At 38.5% G+C, this 19,871-nt stretch overlaps 2 protein-coding genes across 3 annotated transcripts; one reads left to right on the plus strand and one right to left on the minus strand.

Annotated features, from left to right (window-relative positions):
• The first annotated feature begins 1,251 nt into the window (after positions 1-1,251).
• Positions 1,252-3,638, plus strand: LOC149821152 (Calcium-dependent lipid-binding (CaLB domain) family protein). Of its 2 annotated transcripts, none has more exons than XM_089983495.1 (2): positions 1,252-1,895; positions 3,062-3,638. In XM_089983495.1, the coding sequence occupies exons 1-2, from the start codon at positions 1,445-1,447 to the stop codon at positions 3,529-3,531; spliced, it is 921 nt and encodes a 306-aa protein (XP_089839621.1). In that variant the 5' UTR covers positions 1,252-1,444; the 3' UTR covers positions 3,532-3,638. The 2 variants fall into 2 exon arrangements, with proteins under 2 accessions (XP_089839621.1, XP_089839622.1); XM_089983496.1 differs by having other exon boundaries at positions 3,065-3,638.
• A 2,241-nt stretch (positions 3,639-5,879) lies between these two features.
• LOC149821153 (uncharacterized) lies at positions 5,880-11,981 on the minus strand. Its single transcript, XM_089982287.1, has 6 exons — positions 11,547-11,981; positions 9,129-9,633; positions 8,261-8,600; positions 7,955-8,053; positions 6,701-6,815; positions 5,880-6,385 (listed from the first exon to the last, which is right to left on the minus strand). Exons 1-6 carry the CDS (start codon positions 11,884-11,886, stop codon positions 6,171-6,173), a joined length of 1,614 nt encoding a protein of 537 aa, XP_089838413.1. The 5' UTR covers positions 11,887-11,981; the 3' UTR covers positions 5,880-6,170.
• Between the last annotated feature and the right edge of the window lie 7,890 nt (positions 11,982-19,871).

A 19,871-nucleotide genomic window follows, 5' to 3' on the forward strand; every position in this document is an offset into this window, starting at 1 on the left:
ATGTCGAAGCTGGATGTATTTCCTGGTAGTAGTCGAAAAAGAAGAAAAAAAAAGCTCAAAAAATGTAAAAAAGAATGCAAATTGTAAAATATGTGAAAAGCAGAATACAAAATCCCTTAAGATTTTGCTGATAAAAATGAATATTTTTCCTTGAGAAGAAATAAAATTAAATGTATTAGGTAGGTATTAGACAAATTAAAGAAACAATATATAGATAAATATCAAGATATTTCGAAAATGTCAAGATTTTACCAATGTTTTTAATGTTCACAAAATTCCATAAATTTTTGGTACATTTTCAATAATAATCGAAATATTTGTTGCCATGGCCCATGGCTAGACCTATTATCCACATAAACCATTTCTTCTCACCAAAACCCACATGTCTGTGATATGGGTTGTGGGTCCATTCCATTTTTTTTTGTTTATAACCGAAATTGCGCTCAAGGCCTATACTGGGTGTTGGCTCATGCAAGGGGGGGTAGCACATGCAGGAATGGAACCAGCCTAATAGCAGCCCAAAGCAAAGTCAGGAGCGGTCAAAAGCAAGTGCAAATTATGGTTCTGGAAAAGGGAAGAGCTCTCAAGCGGGCAGGTAGTAGCAGGACTGGACTAAAGGTGAGGTATGTCATTATCGTGGTAGTCCCATGCTTTATCTGTACTTGTATTGTAGGGTCAAGAGAGGAGATGGAGCTATGAGAGAGGAATAGGAGAATGACCACCATCAAAATCATCATTAAGAGGGCGTTTGCATGTCACCGAAGGGGAGTGCTGTGGCACCCCCTTCCATGGAAATACTTGCTGCAGAAACGGAATCGCACCCCCCATGAGAACCGTTTTCGCAGAAAACCTAGAGACAACGTGTATTTTGGCATGTTCATCGAGGGTTTTTTCCCCAAAAAATGATGGTTTCCGCTGTTTGTGTTGTCACTAAAACACACCTGTTGATGCATTTTTGCAAAAAAACACCCATTTTTCTTGACACACAAACGTACCCTAAGTGAAAGAAAAGGATGAGAAGATTCGACTGACTCTACAACAACTATTTTTTCTCATAAAAGAACTCGCTAGCATACGCCCTTAGGGGTAGGGGCTGTCGGCTCAGGACGATCAGGTCTCGGTGCTGGGTGTGATTTTTTTCGAGTAATAAAAAAAAAAAAAAACTCGCTTTGCCAGCGGAGGCCCGCTCCAACTAAGCTTACTCCTTGTGGGGGCATGCCAATTGTCCTACAAGAAAAGCAATTGGTGAAGCAGGAAAGGGTTTTGCATCTATGCTCCAAATCCAATTGCCTTAAACCCTTTGTAACCAAGGCATCTTCCTTTCTCCTCATCCTGTTCCATATGAAATACCAAAGCAAAGCATGATTCTCTATTTCTTCCACCGCCACCACCAAATTCTCTCTCTCTTCAAAAGCCCGGCGACCCACATCGTTCTCACGGAGAGATGACGAAGTACCACGTGGAGGTGTGCGTGGCGTCGGCCCGGGGTCTCCGGCGGTCCTTCTTCCGCAGCCAGTGGTTCGCGGTGGCGTGGATCGATCCCGACCGCAAGTACTGCACTAAGATCGACGGTCGGGGCGGCACCAGCCCCGTCTGGAACACCAAGTTCGCCGCCACCGTCGACGCCTCCGCCGGAGGCGGCCTCGATGCTGTCACCCTCCACGTGGAGGTGTACGGCAGGGAGCCTCTGTTCCTGAGGGAAAGGCTGGAAGGGACGGCCAGGATCTTCCTGAGGGAGTTCCTCGCGAAGTTCGACCGAAATCCGGCGCCGGGAATCGCGGAGTCCGGGAGCTTCCAGCTGAGGAAGGGGAACTCCCAGAAGCTGCGCGGCTTCGTCGACATCTCCGTCCGGATCTCGGACGGTCCCGACGACGGCCGGGGGCCTTCGCTTGAAGGTAAGTCCATCAGACACTCTTATCGTGGTTTAGAGAGAGAGATGCCAGCCGTTGATTTCATTGATCGAGGGTCCACATCTTTCTATGACATGGTTAAAAGTCGGATACAAACTGTTTAAAGCTTTCATGGGATGCTGTCAGAATCGGTTTCTGAACCGAATCGTTTTTCAAATCAATTCACTACATCGTCCTGAATCGACTCGTTTTTAATCGGGTTTATTTAAACAAATTCTTTTCAAAATTCAACAAATCATAAAAAATACAGGGAAAAAATGGTCCAAGTATGTATTTACGTAAATATAATAACAAACAAATATCATAATTATCTACAAAATATTAAAAAAACAATTCAACAAATGGGTGAAGTGCTGATTCGATTCAAAGCAGCCAATTCTATGGATTTTGACAATCTGCTCATCTGGCAGAGGAATTTAATAATGTCACTAAGTTGACAGGATATCACAAGTTGGAAATCAACCTGAACCCTACAAGAGCTGGGTCAGGCTTTCAGTGGACTTGGGTAAGGATAAGAGCCTATCAGGTCCGAATGGGCCCCTTGTCATGTCGGACTGCACCAGCCCGATGTCCACCTCTATTAGGGCTGTAAACAGGTTCGACTTGGGTCAGATCTAATCCTTATCTGATCTAAGCCTAACTCGGTTCAGATTTGGTTTCAGAAAGAAGGTAGGTACTTAACTTAGCTAATCAGATGTGTTTTATATGTAATCAGTCAGATAATCCAGCAGATTGGGATTCCAACACAGATGTAAATCTGCATACCAAATCAGAATCAGATTGTTGATCTGATCCGATTTGGTTTACTGAATCAGATTCGGCTGGATATCAGATCTAAATACCATCCTGTTGACATCCCTTAACCCCTACCAAGAATTGCTAACTATCTTGCACATCCTTAAGAAAATACATTTGGATCATTCAAAATGAACTCTCTGTTTTCGTTATGCTCTTATTTTTTTTATATTTACACGGAGAAACCACCTCAAGGATCAGAGACCTAACCGCGCTACTTTCGTAACGGTCGCTGTCCTGACAGCTTAAAACTCTGTGGGCTTACCCATTGCCCTCAGGGAGTCGCCACGCATCGGCTTGCACATCCTTATTAAAACTGACATTTTTGCTCATGCACCCTTGTGTAAATTCTTTAGCAGGTAGTGATGGAGTGTTCAATGGCATTTCAATGTCCATTTCTGTGGGAAATGAGACCACTGTGCCCTCCAATTTTAATGTGAATCCAAGCCAGCCTTACTCAGCCCAACCTCCTCCATACCATGGTATGCTGCAAAGCTATCCACAACCACAACTCCCACCTAATAATGCAGGACCAACAACAGCTCCACCTCCACCACCTCCTCCACCACCATCACATGCTGGTTTTCTACTCCCACCCTTTGCTCCAAGTTTAAGCCAGCCAAGTGGAACCTACTTGAGCATGCCAGCAAGGGATTCTGCAGCAGCAAAAGGAGGAACACTGGGACCAGGCTTTGGTATGGGGGCTGCTGGTGGGGCCATGGCAGCGGGTGCCTTCCTTTTTGGTGATGATTTCCTGAGTGCAATGGATTATCCTTCTGGCTTGGATGGTGGAAGTCTCACAATCTCTGCTAATCCTCTGCTATGATACAAAAGAAAGAGCACCACTATGTTACTGTATAATATATGCCATTATGAATAAGTATTCAATGTCATGCCACTTGTGGATATTTTATCAGATTGTGTATCTTTGGTGCAAATTTTAGATCTGATTTGGATGTTAATCGAAAATTAAACGATTCCCAAGTAGGGGATACCTTTGATTAAGCGTCCTTGATAAGTAAATGTTATATTTAAAACTTAAATGATGTTTGGTTCTAATTTGAGTTTAGTTTTTGATAATGTTAATGAACAAGATATTTCATCATGGAATAGTTTTTAATTATACCCACAGCTCTTTAATCCAAGATGATAATGAAAATGATGATGAGTGGATCGGCAAAAAAGGCGCTTCAAGTTGAAGGACGGGCTACCTTGTTCTGAGAGAGGATCAGGTGTAATGTAATTGCATGCTTTTAGTGTGCTGCTGCACCTTATCACCCTCCGTCATTGCTTGGGCCCCACAGCTGACAAACTGCATCACAAAGATGGATGGTGATCAAGCACAGCATCATACTAAAAGTGTGCAATCACATTGCACCTGATGCTCCCTCTTGTTCTAGGCATACGACCTGGAGACATTATGGTGAAAATCTGCTGGTTGTTAAGTTCCATTTCCTATGCTTGACTACAAGTTTTCAGATAGTAGTAAGAATGAAGAAGAGATAAGATTCAGGAAAGATGATAACTAATAATAAAGTTAGAAAGAGTTTTTGTTTTCCTTGTCTCCCTGAGGCCCAGCCTCCTTCTGATTGCCTTCTTGTCACCATCCAACGGAACAAGTGTCCCTTCATGTCATTAGTTCTATGTTGAATGATTTTTAAAGAATGGAGTTGATCTCCATGAAGGAAACTCTGTTTATTGGGAGAAAAGAGGGAAAATATGTATCAAGGGTGGAGGCTATGTATGTAAAGGGACCAGTCTCTATCCATTCATATATGTTTTAGGCTGTCTTCTAAGTTAGTGAATTCAGACAAGTGTATAAATAAGAATAAACCAAGACTGAACATGCCTGAGGCCGTGTTTGGCAAAGGGATGGTTGAGGTCCCTGAGGGCGTGTTTGCTTCACTGGACGAACACTGCCTAAACATGCCAGACAGTGTTTGTCCAGGACCACTCATTGGTTCCATCCCATCACTTTTAAGGTTCTATTTGGAAACTGGTAGTAGGATGGAGCTTATGCATTTGAAAAAGTGGCAGCTGTCAAATCTTGGATTTGGGAGCGACCACCACCTCTAGGAGGTGATAGCTATCAATCCATTGATTAGTGTAAATACAAAAGAGAGAGGCCCTCACTTCCCATCCCAAATGCATAAACACCCATCTCAGCTACCGGTTTCCAAACGTCTGCCACCAAGGTAGTTTAACCAAGTCTTTGCCAATTGCATTAACTCCCCATCCCAGCTGCTAGTTTCCAAACAGAGTCTAAATACAAAGGGGGCGGGAAGCAACGGGTCCTCGCCAGACCAGTTGCTTCCCACGTATCAAATGCGGGATGCCACCCGGGCAGGGACAGGTCAGTCCCCGCTCGGGTGCGTCCCATGATTCAAAGGCGCTTTGAGGGGACATGCCCGTGAATTCATCTCCAAACATTATAGACAGGCAGTTCTTTTCGTTACTGAAAAAAAAGGGTTCCTGACGCGGCACTTCTTCAAAGAAATGAAGATGGCTATTTTGAATGATTAAAAAGGGTGAGTATTTTTTATATCACACTTTTTAATCATAGTGGATATAGATAACTTGAGATTCTGAGAATCATTTGTAAGAACGAGTCAGATTGTCTTGTTACCAATGCCAGGATGCCTTGTAGTCAGCATTACTTTCAAGTCTTTTTAATATTCTTCTTTTGTTGTCACTTTATGCTAAAAGAAAGCTGGCACAAGCATATCAATTACTTTATTGATTCAAATTTAGAACATATGATGTTTAGTGATCCCATAGAGAATTGAGCATGTCCTCAACATCATACAGTAGACTGAACACAATGGAGTCATACACATGCACATGCACATGCACATGCACATGCACATGCACATGCACATGCACATGCACATGCACACATATATGTATATTACAGTAGACCAGGCTCAAATTTCACCCGACTTGATAGAGGCTCTGCTGCACACAACCATCAGATATTGCGCATAAAATTTTACCAATTGGCTACCATTCTTTCAACAGAATGCTTTTGAAGTTTCTCAAAATCCTCTCTGTCCAATTTTTCGGCTTACATCTTGTACATTTTCTCCATTTTAGTGAAAAACATGCTCAAAAGTTCATCCCTCATAAATGTAAATTCTGTCTAGACTCACTAGGTATGCATAAATGTGGTATTATATGGAAAAAGAATGAATTTTCATTGCTTATATATGACATGCTACAAGTGGTAGTCTATAAATACACACTGCAGAGAGCTAAATAAGTAAATCATTATTTGATCATAAGAATTTAGTCTTCCCATGGTTGGGAATTTGGTTAATCCATGGTTGTCACCCTCCTTTTTCTTAGATTAAATTAGGGCCGCAACAGGTAAGAAACTTATCCAAGCACATCCTCATCTCAAGATGCTTGCTTCTACCAAACTATGAGTTTAACATACTCTTGAAAGTGAATCTTTATACTATGACATCATGCTGTTTCTTGGTGAACATGATTGCTGTGAATGCTGAAAGCTCTTGACAAAAATGTTCTGACAGCAGAAAGGAACTCTTCAACTCGTTCTTCATGGGGCAAGTGGCCGCAGTTGTTGATCACTTCAAGATGGGAGCCAGGTATAGCTAGTGATAGCCGTTTTGCATTCCATGCAGGAACAAGGCGGTCATTCTCTCCCGTGATAATTAAAACTGGTTGTTGATCAACACGAGATCAGTTTATGTAAGTACTACAAAACGAGAGCAATTCTCTCATGAAACAGCAGGTACAGAAGACATACTCTTTCAAATTTTTAAGAAAATCAACTGTAATAATGAAGAATATACAATAGATAAATTAAGATCCTAGACTTCACAAAACTGTTTTAGTAGTTGCTGAATAATGTTCCACTTGTGAATTAAGACACAAAGTGCACTCTCAAGTTTTGTGAAGTATATGCATACTTCAAGAGTTATTGGAAGCTTTCTTCATAAGCACTGTAAAACAAATCAAGACTTATGTCTTACCAGGACATGCAATCTCAGAAAGTCTGCTCTTGCTTGATGGCTTTTTCTCAGGTTCAGTGAGCAAAGCTATTGTGAACTCCAGAAGTGCCTTTTCCCAACCTTTAGCTCTCAGTGGCTGCAGTAGGGGAATATCATAAAACTATTAGTTCATTCAAAAGAAAATGTCCACCTATCTTCTGCAATGCAACAAAGGCACACATACATGAGTTTGGATTTTGAGGACTATCAATGTCCACAAATAATATGAGCATCCCATTGGTGAGTCCAAAAGACATCACCAAGAACTCATAATGCCCGCATCTGGACCTGAATGTCAGGAACTTTACTGATTCCCCACATTCGACTTTCAGTGGAAGTTAGCATTCTGAATGAGATGTTTTATTTGATTGTTGGGATTCCATATAACTGTTCTTCATTTATTTTAGGTAATGTTTACTGAGATGCGGGAACAATTTTGGAGGATGACGTTTTCCCCTTGATCTGGCACCACCAAGAGGCGTATAACCTCAGTTGTAATGGAACTACTTTTATCATATTAAGACAGAGACCATGGTAATTTTGTGTTAAAATAATTCTCTTTGTAACATCAAGAAGATATATCTCCTCATTTATAAGATTTTTTTGTTACTGGACCAATAAGCTAGAGCCACAAGTTGAAGGGAATAATTGCCATGCATTTGTTATGTGTACATATAAAGTCGAACTCCAAGCTCAAGGCTTTCAACAAGATATGCTTCTGCCTGGACTCTAAATATGCATCATGTAGTAAAATGAATCTTCTGCACAAATTGACTACCTATATAAGGAAAAACATTACTTCAATTTGACTTAGCAATCATATCCTAGTCACAGTACCTAGCAGACAAATGTCATAAAAATCTTGCTATAAAATATGCATGCCCTCAAGCATTTCCCAAGTTCATCGTTAGGACATATACGCTTGTTATTTTTCACTTGCAATTCAGTAAATGGAGAATCTGTGTTGCTATGCTGTAATTGTTACTGCTCCACATGACACATGCACTTGCTGACATAAATAATCCTCTTGAAAATAATGTTTTCTGAAAGAACTTGAACAATGAATCATGATATAATAGATGGTAAATGATTACCAAAAACGTAAACAAGTCACAGTGATAAGATCAAATAATGTCACTCAAACGAAATCATGAGGGATTAAAACTATCAAAACTTCAAAAGTGTGTCATATAATCCTGCAAGCAAACAACTAAACATATGTTTTTTTAAACTTACTTTTGTATAACCATTAATATCATGCTCGGTAGCTTGGCTTGCATCATACCAAGAATTCTTAACAGCTGCTATGCCAAATTTGTTCATTATCAGCCTTACCTGCAATCAAAGAACTATATAGTTGAAGGCAATTTCTAGGAACCGAGAACTTGGCAATCTTACACAAGATACACACAAAGAATGATACTCCATAATGTTGAATTTATTCAAATTATCAATGGTGTCCCTACTCAGAAAACATTAACCCTTCAAGGATTCAACAAACCATAATTAATACTTAACGCCTTTCTAAGATTTTATGCTTACCAGCATGATGGCAAAGTAAGTCCGCAGAATTGCCGACAATGACTTCTTGTAGCAATAGGAGATGAAATTCATAATCCCTTTTATTATGAACATTATGGCTCTTTGGACTTGAAAATAGAGTGCACATAGAAATCTACCAATGCGATAAAATAGATTATCCTGGTCATTTGAACCAGATTCTCCATTTCTTATCCCATCTTCTCTTTCAGTAAGATTTTTCTTCTTTCTATTAGATGAGACAAGTGGTGCAACAATTGCAGGAGCAACAAGGATCAGTGCAGCAACACGCTCAGGTGCTTCAAAGTATGTGTCAACTGCTACAAGACATCCAGCTGAATGCCTGCAAATTATAGTAAATTATGTTGGTACAATTTGGTGATGCTCGAAAAGGAAAAGACTCACCAAAATGTTGCCTGAGCTAAATAAGCTATATCAAGAATTTAATGTGAAGAAAATTCATCAAGGAACTGAGCTTCTGATTTTTCTCAAGTATAGATGTTACTTGAAGAACTATGCCTTGTATTATTAGTCCACCAGAACATGAGTAATAAAAAAGGAACTACAACATTTTTCATGGGTATAACATTGGTGAACAACATAATAGTTTGGACTTTACATCAAATTCTCATTAAGCAGCTTCTGATAATGGCATTAAACCATCCTAATGTTAGTTTATTATAACTTATGCCATTATATAGGTGTATCTTACATAGTAATTATTGAGGAACCGTTGATTCTGTTCTGATACAAGCTAGTCTCATATCAGAAAGAAAAAGAAGAAGAATATCAATGGCTCCTGAATTAAGACTTGAACTGGTAAAAAACTAAATGAAAGCTTAAATAAAAGGAAATTAAGAAGTATTCTCACCCCATTATAATCGCCTTGTCTCCCATCAGCAAGTCCATGAAAGAAAGTGTTGCAAGAACAGAGAAGGCCGTTGAGTAAGGATTCAAATGAGTGGAAGCCACCACTGCAGAACTTGGACTAGGAGGGTACTCCACCCTTGATGTCAATCCAAAGGCAGGTCTATCAAAAGCAAGTACTTTTGACCCAACCATACTAGCAAGAGTCCTCGTTACTTTGCTCCATGAGAAAGCAGACGCCCCAAAACCGTGAAGAAGAATCATGGGTAGTCCTAATCTGCCATTTCTGGCTTGGAAATGAGAAGCTTCATTTTGAACTGAGAAACCCATTAGTTCTGCTTGCTCTTCTTCTTCTGCACTACATACCTTATGGTGTATCTGAACACCACTGAACTCATGGAAGCAGCTGTCTGGGTCAGCCAGCATGGATGGATCCAACAGCTCATCTTGATCCACCCCAGCCACAGTCCTCTTTGGCTTAATTTGCCTTTTGGTACCCAACAACTCTTCTGCAAACAGAGACAGGGAAGCATGTCATACTGAATCATGAACAAAGTAGAGAGAGAGAGTCAGTTGGATTGGGTTCAGATCATAAATCTTACGATCTCCATAAACAGAGAGAATGATCCTCTGTGTAAGCAGACCCTGCCAAACTTTTCAAAGTCTAAATCTCTAAACATACATTCTGCTTGTATTATCGTTGTCAGCATCGATGCGAATATGACAAAATTTGATTCTATAAGGGGGAGCCAATAGAATCGGCTTCATTCAACTCCGATTCACCTCGAATCGAGCAGAATCAGTCTGATTAGGGCTCGGGCCTTATTTTGATATTTTAATATTTTTATTTTAATGATTTTTTAAATTTAAAAACAAGCATTCTGATTCCGTTCGAGGCTGAATCGAGGATCCTCTAAATTGAAAATCGATTTAGGTCTGAAACTGATATTGACAACATTGACCACAGCAGTAGTCGCCCATGTGACCAGTTGTGAGAACATCGAGACGAAGACACTGGATCAAACTCTTTCAGCGCACAGGTGTGTCCGTAACTTTCAGAAGTCGCCACATAAGGCAGGTTGATCGTGGGGCCCACCCAAGGTTTTCTTCGCTTCGGCTAAGTTTTTTTTTTTGTGATAAAGGAAAAAAAGAGCATTGGGGTGCATATTAAATCATTGAAAAAAAACATCAAATTGACATATGCACTAAATAATGCCACCTGAGAGCGTTGTGACAAGTGGGGATTCACATTATAATCATTTAATCCTATAAGCCAGACAAGATCGCCCCTTTTACTAGTAAGTTTCCAAAGGCATGATGGTCAGCGGACTAATCAAGGTGAGTGGATGGACCTAGGATCTCAACGGGCCTGGTTTACCATAACTCGACCGGAACCAAATCTTATAGGGTTAGGGTATGGTAATAAATAAGAAGACCCAATTAAGATCTGGGTCCGGACTTGAAGGTCCGATTAATACATAGACCCCGGTATAGGTTGTGAAATTTTATACCCAAGTTCCTATTAAGACTAGTAATTTTTCATTGTAAAATTGATAAAAAAAATATGGTTTTACCGGGTATGGTCAAGGTTTGATTCATGTAGTTCTTATCAGGAACCCGATTAAACCAGAGTCCGGACCTGATACCATATCCAAAAATCTGGTGCAAGTCTGATTTCACCTGGGTCTGAACCAAACTCGACCGGTTGACATCCTTAAGTGGATCCAGTAAGTGATCCACATCCCTAAGAAGATTCCCCGTTATTAAAAAAAATCATATAATAGCAAGACCAAGCAACACCAATGTATATATAGCACCGTCAGATTCAGTGGCCGATACCATACTGACAACATTGGTCAAATCAGATTCAAACTAGATAGTACGTACAATCGATTGACCATATATATATATATATATATATATATATATATATATATATATATAATTCTCAGGATTAAGCCGAGTCAGGTCAGATATTGGATAAAAATTGCAAGTCAAATCTGACCCCATAAAGATCGACCCAAATAATATTTAGGTTGGCATTTTTTATGCCCATAGGTGTTCTGGTCGGGTTGTTTACTCATACAGACCCAACCCATTGACAGCCCTAAAATTTAGATCCAACAGAAATAAATCTGAGGCCTTATGGATCTGGACTGGATACTGATAGAAGTCCTCACTCAACCCAACTGGGAGCCCGGATTCAACATTCCAAATCCGACAAGTCCGGATTGGTATCCAACTAAATATTGGCCCGATCCAAATTAGAACCCATCATCAACACTTCAACAGCCTCTCCTCGCCTCGGCATTTTCGGGAAAAGGGGCCATTTCGTAATTATCCACCCGAAGCAGAGAGGGTAGGAGCTAGAGAGAGAGAGAGAGAGAGAGAGAGAGAGAGAGAGAGAGAGAGAGAGGCCAACCTGAGAAATCGGAAGAGGATCCGACGACTCCACCGACCTTCCGGCGAGTTTCCGGCCACATATCCACCGAATCGAAGCCGATGGCCACCGAATGGTGCAGGGGAAACGGCGCACCTCCTCCACCGGGAAATCTCGCGGCTCCACCGAAGAAGTAGCTGATCCCCCGGCCGGTTTTCTCTCCGGCGAAGGCTTTCTGGAGAAGGAGATCCCGGCGGCCGTACTCCGGTGAACTGAGCGCCTTCGTTGGGGCGAGCCCTAGGGAGAGAGCAGGCATCGTCTCTCTCCTTTGCTCGGTATAGAAAAAAAAAGGGAAAATATATAAAAAAGAAAAAGAAAACATAATCCAACTATCATCTTCAGGTTACCTTCAAACACTTTTGGTCGACCAATGGCCTTTTTCTCATTTTTTTATTAATATTTTGAAAATGACGAAAATGGCCTCAACATTTTGGGTATTGCCCTAGATGGTTCGAGTTCCGTACTTGATCAAAACTATTGATGTTGAAAAAGAAAATGTGTTCTTTTCAGACAAATATCAAGAAAATATAGATATATTTCAATTTTAAAAATATATAAGAAAGTATACAAAATAAAATATAAAAGTATATGAAAAATGTTAATAATGCAATCATATCACAATAAACTTAGCCCCAATGGGTTTGGGGGCGTGACTAGGTGTTTCCTCGTTCCTCATAGAAAGAAAAATATCACAATAAAATAATAAGCAGAAAACATGCTCAAAAAGTTAGTTTCTACTTTTAAAGTTTTTGTCGAATATAATAAAACATTGATATCAACATCTTTTGTGGAGGGAAAAACTCGTGATCAAATAAAATATTTTGATTTTTTCATAAAACCCTTTGGAAAATATTGGCAAATATGAAATATGAAAAAATATAAAATAATACAAATATATGAAAAAAAACTTAAAACCCATTTTTAACAAGTAAATATTACCATTTTTAAAAATAAGCAATATTTAGAAAATACACAGTACTGTCAAAATATCGCCAATATTTATTACATAGATTAGATCTTGTATAAATAAAGTGTATATCACAATATAGATTAGATTTTGTATAAACCAAGTGTATATCACAATAATTTATCATGGATCTTGTATAAATCACGTGTATATCACAATATAAATTAGATTTTGTATAAACCAAGTGTATATCACAATAATTTATCATGGCTCAACATCAGAAATAACAACATCCAACTGTCTGGTGGTGATGGTGCTCCTAGATGACCCCTATGAATGTAAACATGTGGGTCTCCCTTCAAATTTATGAACACCTAAAAATCAAGCTCGTATTTAGTGCTGCCCATTTGTAGAGACAACTTCGTGTTTAGGGAAATCCCATTTTTCTGTTGCACGTGGGAGCAGCAGAACATGTTTCCTTATTTTTAAACTCACCAGATTAGTGACAAAATTATTATCCTTTTTCATGGAAATAAAGGTAGCACTTATATTGTCTATGAGAAGCACTCCTGCACATGCTGAAGAGAAATCTTCTTTTGGGGACCAACTTACCAGCCACAGGCTGTCCATTTTAAACATTTAATAGCTTCTTCATAGAGGTCACCATGAAGTGCAAATGGATCGGATATGATTGGATATCTGATTCAAGTTTGACATGTTATTTTTGGACTTTGACCCTCTAAGTAAAATCTGAATGTGCATTCAGATCGGATATGGATCTGTTAAATCGCATTATTTTCAGATTCGGTCGGTTTTTGGATCAGCATTTTAATTCAGATCTAGAATTGATCGGAATCAAAATCCTACCAGAATACATATTTTATATGTAAATAGCTTGTTTTGTTGTCCTGTTTTTTTCTTAATCCAGTATTACCACATATATTTCATAGTCCGATTAAACTTTAGGTTGTTTTTCAAATCTAATTTGGATGTGGATCTACTATTTATATTTCAGATTCAGATTCAGATCTACCCAAATTTGACCTGTTTGCATCCCTACCAAGAAGCACCAAGTTTTCTTCTATTATGTTCTTTTTGTAATCTTTGCAATCATGCTGAGGGTAGGAGTTAAAGCTTCTAAGCTGAAGGGCAGAGTGATCGTTGTTCTTTTTTTAAAAAAGTTTTCTTGCTGTATCCCTGCTGAATAATTGGACCTTGATGTTTAGCAATGTATGTTGTTCCCCGATGAATACAGCCAATCTGAAATTTTGATTTCAAAAGTTTGTTTTGTAACTGCATGGAAATTATTGTATTTTCCTATGGAAATCGTGATTTCTGGTTTTCGTTCAAGTTGTTACTTCCATTGGGGAAAGGATAGGGTATTCTGGGATTGATTGTATGATCTTGAATTTTGTGCGGAATCCGCGTGCTGAGTGCGTGTCCTGAAAGAAGTAGAATTTTTTTTACTAACTGTCTTTACTATTTCTGTTTGCATAGGCACCCACTGTCATTTCAGTACATAATGCATATCCACACGAGTTGCTTTAAAGTATCTCAAGCTGGTTCTTCAGTGTGGCTTAAGCACATATTTGTAATATGCAGTGTGGATTATTGAGTCATATTTGAAAATTTCAATCATGTAAAATAAGGGGTCATCATACCCTGTTCAAGAAGGATGGACACATAAAACTGAATTTAATACATACTGTGACTTGCCTGGTTGTCTCTAGCTGAACATTATATTCTTGTTTAGAATTCTATGAGTGATTTAAAGGCTGGTGTATTGGTTTGCCATGAAAGCTTATGATTTCAATTGACTGATATGAATCAGGTTTAATGAAAATATATTTCAAATTTTAAATATTGTGTATGATTTAAATTCTGATATGAATAAAGGAAAATCTTGGAACCTACACACACCTATCTATGTGTCAAGAACAGGCTGAAATGTTATTTAGAAGAAGGTTATGTAAGTGTTATTGTTATGTTTATGGTACTCATGAGTGTGAGCATGATTCAGTTATTGGTAATTCTTTTTGGGCATGAATGCTTGATTTATTATGTGAAATAGTACATGTACACTCACACACTCCAAGAAAACATGGATTGGTTAATACCCGTATGTGATATAGGTCACACACACATAGTGAAAATGCATATGATTGATAAATAACATGCATATGGTTGAGTTATGATTGCATGAGTGCACATGCTTTTAGCACCATTGGCATAGTATAATGAGTAAACACTACTTGGTTTCATTATGTGATGCATCGATGGCCTAAATAGACCATCATCGGCCTGGAGAGCCGTGGGTTTGTTTTCACTTATGATTTGACTGCATCACTTACACCATATAAGATGGTATGACATACTACTACACTGTTCATGTGGTCTTCGCGGGCTGGAGCCCCGTAATAGTTCTCGCAACGGTGGATGCGAGCCTTTTTACTTTACTTTTGCATATGTGTTGCAAACTTAAAGAATTGAATTTAAATAAAAATATAATAAAGAACAGTGTAACATATGTTCTGGGGTCTTCCATCTGGAGAATGAAGATCTTAGAGATCCGGTCTTGGGGAGACTGTGAGGATACAAAAACTCCGTGTGCGTAAATTTGATCTCTTGAATCCGATATTGAGGTTCATTCTCATGGCCACGGTTTTAGGGAGAGTCTGTCACTTTGCCCGGAAGTGGTGTGTTGGTCACAACTGTGAGTTTGTTTGTTACCAAGAAAGTGACACTTGTGGGCGTGAGGTGTCCCTTGTGTCCCCGATATTAGATGTCGAGGTTTAATGTTCCGAAGGTGACTCGGTCGAGGGCTAAGTTGGAACCCAGTAATAAAATACAAATTGTGTGCTAAGCTACTTTGGGAACCTACTTGACCTCAGGGATTTTACCCGTTTTGTGTCTTCGCGGGCTATGAAAATTAAAAAGAGGAACTTAAATATGTATGCATTAAATAGGGCATGCATATGGAAAGGAAAAGAGAACTTAAAGGTAAGATAATAAAGGAATTCATGCATTGAAAAGGGTATCATGCATTTTCCTGTTCTGCACTACATCATGCATAATTTGGAATGTTCTCTAGTTCATGATATGATAATGGTATGTAATTAATTTCCTAAAAGCATGCTGAAAGGTTTGGTTACTTGGTTCTTGCTATGTGCTACTGCCTTACTGTTATTTATTGGTGAGTATATGCAATCTGTCACATATATAAATTGTCAGATTCTGCACATTTGTTATATTTGCACTCACTCAAATCAATATATGAAATCTTATCCATGTTCTTTGTCTCACCTGGTTTTCTTAGAAGTAGTCGTGCTTAGAATTTCAGTGCTGACCCCTCTACTTTGTTAGTTTTTCACAGGAAATGGTGAGCAGTGAGGTTGGACTGGTCATTAGGGATGGGCGAGGGTCACACATGGGTTGGACAGTTTCAGCAGTGGCAGAGTGACTCTTTCTTTGGTTTTGGCTTTATTATTACTTTCAGTTCTTTTTACTTTCTCAGTTGTATAAAGCACTGTAGCAACAATTTACTCTGGTTCATAAATAAAGGATTGGGTTGGTACTTATGAATGATGATTGTAAGTTCATTTGTGGTGTTGGGCTATCCAATGAAAATTGGAACTGTGAGAACCCCGGATCTCTGGGAAGGTTTTCGCATTGATTGAAAAAAAAATTATTCTGCATTTTCAAAAGGTATGAGTTGGGGTCGTTACACCAACTAGGTTTACCAAAATCTAGTTTGGTGGCATGCAAAGTTGCAAACGGCCAACAAAATCAGGTTTTGGTGCAAAACCTGGTTTGACACCCAAAATAAGGTTTTAAATCTGGTTTTGGGTGTCATCCAAATGGCACCTTGGTGGAAAGCTATACTATTTTTAAGTGGTTTTTTTATAACATTTGACCCTCTAAGTGTGATCTACATGTTTGAGTCATAGAAATAGATGCTTAGATCATGTTTTCCAACTTGTTGGAGGATTTTGTATGGTTGAAAAGTCAACAGCCTATATTAATAGTACTTTATGTCAAATAATATTTCAGTCAAATTTTTATGTAAAATTGACTGAAATATGATGGTATATACCATTTTTACACCATCCTTATTTTAATGAATTGTGAGCCGTTGAGTGTCATTGTCTAAAAAATATGATGTTATGATGTATTAGTATCTTCAAACATAATAAATATATAAACCATGCTAAACACGTATGGATGGATCTGCCACTTGGTGGTTAGTGTTGGACATTTCAGATCGGGTCCAACCATGAGTGACCCAGTTTGACACATTTAATGAAAGACATAAGTGTGCAGAGGGTTCCGTGAATGTGAATGGTTCATATTCAATGAGGGCATGTAAAGGATTCACATGAAGCATGATTGTTTGATGAGTGCAACCAAAGAGATCTCTCTTGTTTGGATTTAGGGTCTTGCTCACTTTTTGACCTGACGGCCTGAGCACATTGTGGGTGTCGATAGGTTGAGGAAAACGTTGAGCACCCTTGTCCGAATCAACTATGAGAGGTTCCATATATTTTCTTTCTCCATGTATTTTTCTCGTAGAGTTAGATTCATACAAATAAGAGTGTGCACCACCATACGGTATCATGGTAAAAAACCACCTAATATATATATATATATATATATGTATATATATATATATATATATATATATATATATATCAATGGTCACAAGTTAAATATATCGGCAACTTATAATTTGCCACTCATATCGCATATCAGCTATATATAGTCGGAAGCAGATCAGGTCATGCTGAACATGAGAGTTTTTGCTCATGCCGACATCCTGGCCATCCGATCTGCATTTTAAAAAGCTTAAAAGTATTGGCATGAGCAAAAACCCTCATTTTCAGCATGACCTGATCTGCTTCCCTATATACGTTAATTTATTGAGAACTTATTTACTATTAAAAAAATACATGAAAATAAGTAAATTTAAGTCACTAAATTATTTTTATCAGTTGCAACTATCAGTAACTCTTAAGAAAAAAAAATGTAAACAATGAATGTTTATATACAAAACCCACGTGAACTTAGATGAAGACAAAAAAACTGCAACAGTACGCTTTTATAAGGCAATTTTCACTATAGCAAAATGAAAATTGAAAACTACCAAAATATTTGAACTCACAAAGAAAACCTTAGATTATATCATGAATTAAACAAAAATGGGCTTACATAAAAAGGAATGGCATGAAAGAAAAAAAAAAGATGAATAAAGTGCAACATGAAAAGATTTGCACAGAATTAAGAAGACTAGACCTCAGACCACGACAAACCCACAAAGTGTAAGGAAAAATAAAGAACAAAAAAAGAAAGATAAAATAAGGAAAATAGTAAAAAAAAATATTTTATAAAAAATAGCTGACAAAATATCAATAAATTGTGTAATTATGAACTCTCCTAAATGATATCGTAAAAATCAGTTTCTTCCTAATGCCACATCATTTTGGAAGACAAAATCTGGAAAGAAAAACAAAAGAAAGAAAAATATCGTGTTTTTTATTCAAAACTTGTCGTGATATATCACGGTACCTATTTTTTGGCTGCTTTTTGAGAATTTTTTAGGTTCTAAATCAATGGTGATACATTGCTATCGATACGCTATATTGTGTTTATCGGTATTAGAACTTATCGAACTCCGCCTGTGTAGTTATACACTGCCGGTCCCAAGCCCGGATAAAGGAGGAGGGTTGCGGTAGGCCTGTGACAGCCAGCATAAAAACTTTGTCATATCCTATGAAAATGAACCAATATGAGAATTTCGTTGGGGCGTTCCCTACTGAGCGACGCGCTGTACTCTCTAGGCCCGGAGGCAGTGATAAATGTGCAAGGGTTGCTAGGTCGTCGCCCAGAAGTGACGCGTCACACCGGCGCCCGGGTGTGGTGTCAAATAGGCAAGGGTTCCCTCACTTTGTTGGACGGGTGGGGGTAAAGAAGTTAGTCCAAGACCATGAAATTAGGTTAGCCACTTGGAACATAGGGTCTTTAACTGGTAAGTTGGTAGAGTTAGTAGATGTTATGTGTAGGAGAAAGATTGATATTTTATGTCTTCAAGAGACCAAATGGGTAGGTGAGAAAGCTAAAGTGATCGAACCTTGGGGATATAAGATTTGGTATACAGGAATAAATAGGAATAGGAATGGAGTAGGGATTGTTATGAGTCGTCAGTTTATAGATAATGTAGTTGAGGTCCGTAGGAAGGGTGATAGAATTTTACTTATTAAATTAGTATTAGGTACGGATATTATTAATATTATTAGTGTTTATGCACCTCAAGTAGGTTTAGATGATTCCATTAAGCATCAATTTTGGGAAGATTTAGATGGAGTAGTACAAGAGACATCTTATGGAGAAAAGCTTTTCATCGGCGGTGACCTTAATGGACATGTAGGCATTAGTAGGGAGGGATTTGAGAATATCCATGGAGGCTATGGTATAGGAGAAAGAAATGAAAGTGGAGAAAGGATTTTAGATTTTTGTTTGTCCTATGATATGATCTTAGCAAACACTTGGTTTAGGAAGAGGGAGTCTCACCTAGTAACATTTAAAAGTGGGGTTAATACGAGTCAGATAGATTTTTTCCTACTTAGAAAGAGAGATAGGGGTTGTTGCATCGATTGTAAGGTTATACCAGGAGAAAGTGTAGCTACACAACATAAAGTCTTAATTTTAGATCTTAGAATTAGACAATGCCGCAAAAGGGATAGACATAGGATAGATCCTAGAATTAAGTGGTGGGCACTGAAAGGAGCTAAACAAGGAATGTTTGTAGAGCAGGTAGTTAAGGAAGTTGATTGGTGTCTCGAGGAGGATTCAGAATCAATGTGGAATAAGATAGCGGGTGGTATGAGAAAAGTAGCTAAGGAGGTATTGGGTGAGTCTAAAGGCGGTGCACTACTAGGTAAGGATACATCATGGTGGAACAAGGATGTCAAATTAGCTATTAAGTTTAAAAGAGAGTGTTATAGAAATCTAAGTAAGAGTCGTGATAATGAGAATTTGGAGAAGTATATGATAGCAAAGAAGGAAGCTAAAAAAGTTATTCGAAATGCGAGGGCTAAGGTATATAAGAAGGTTTATGACAAGTTGGATACCAAAGAAGGCGAGAAGGATATTTATAGGCTTGCAAAGATGAGAGATAGGAAATCGAAGGATTTGGGTATGGTTAGATGTATCAAAGATGAAACGCAAAGGGTTTTAGTCAAAGATGAGGAGATTAAGGAGAGATGGAAAGATTATTTTGATAAGCTATTTAATGATAGTCATGCTCAAGATCTTGGAGACTTCTCCATTCCTTTTCATGAGATAAATCGTGACTTCATGCGCAAGATTCAAAAGAAAGAAATTGCAGAGGCTTTGAAGAAAATGAA

This window comes from Nuphar pumila, chromosome 12 (genome assembly GCF_984573655.1).
Source record: "Nuphar pumila chromosome 12, dmNupPumi1.hap1.1, whole genome shotgun sequence".
In the NCBI taxonomy this organism is placed as follows: Eukaryota; Viridiplantae; Streptophyta; class Magnoliopsida; order Nymphaeales; family Nymphaeaceae; genus Nuphar; species Nuphar pumila.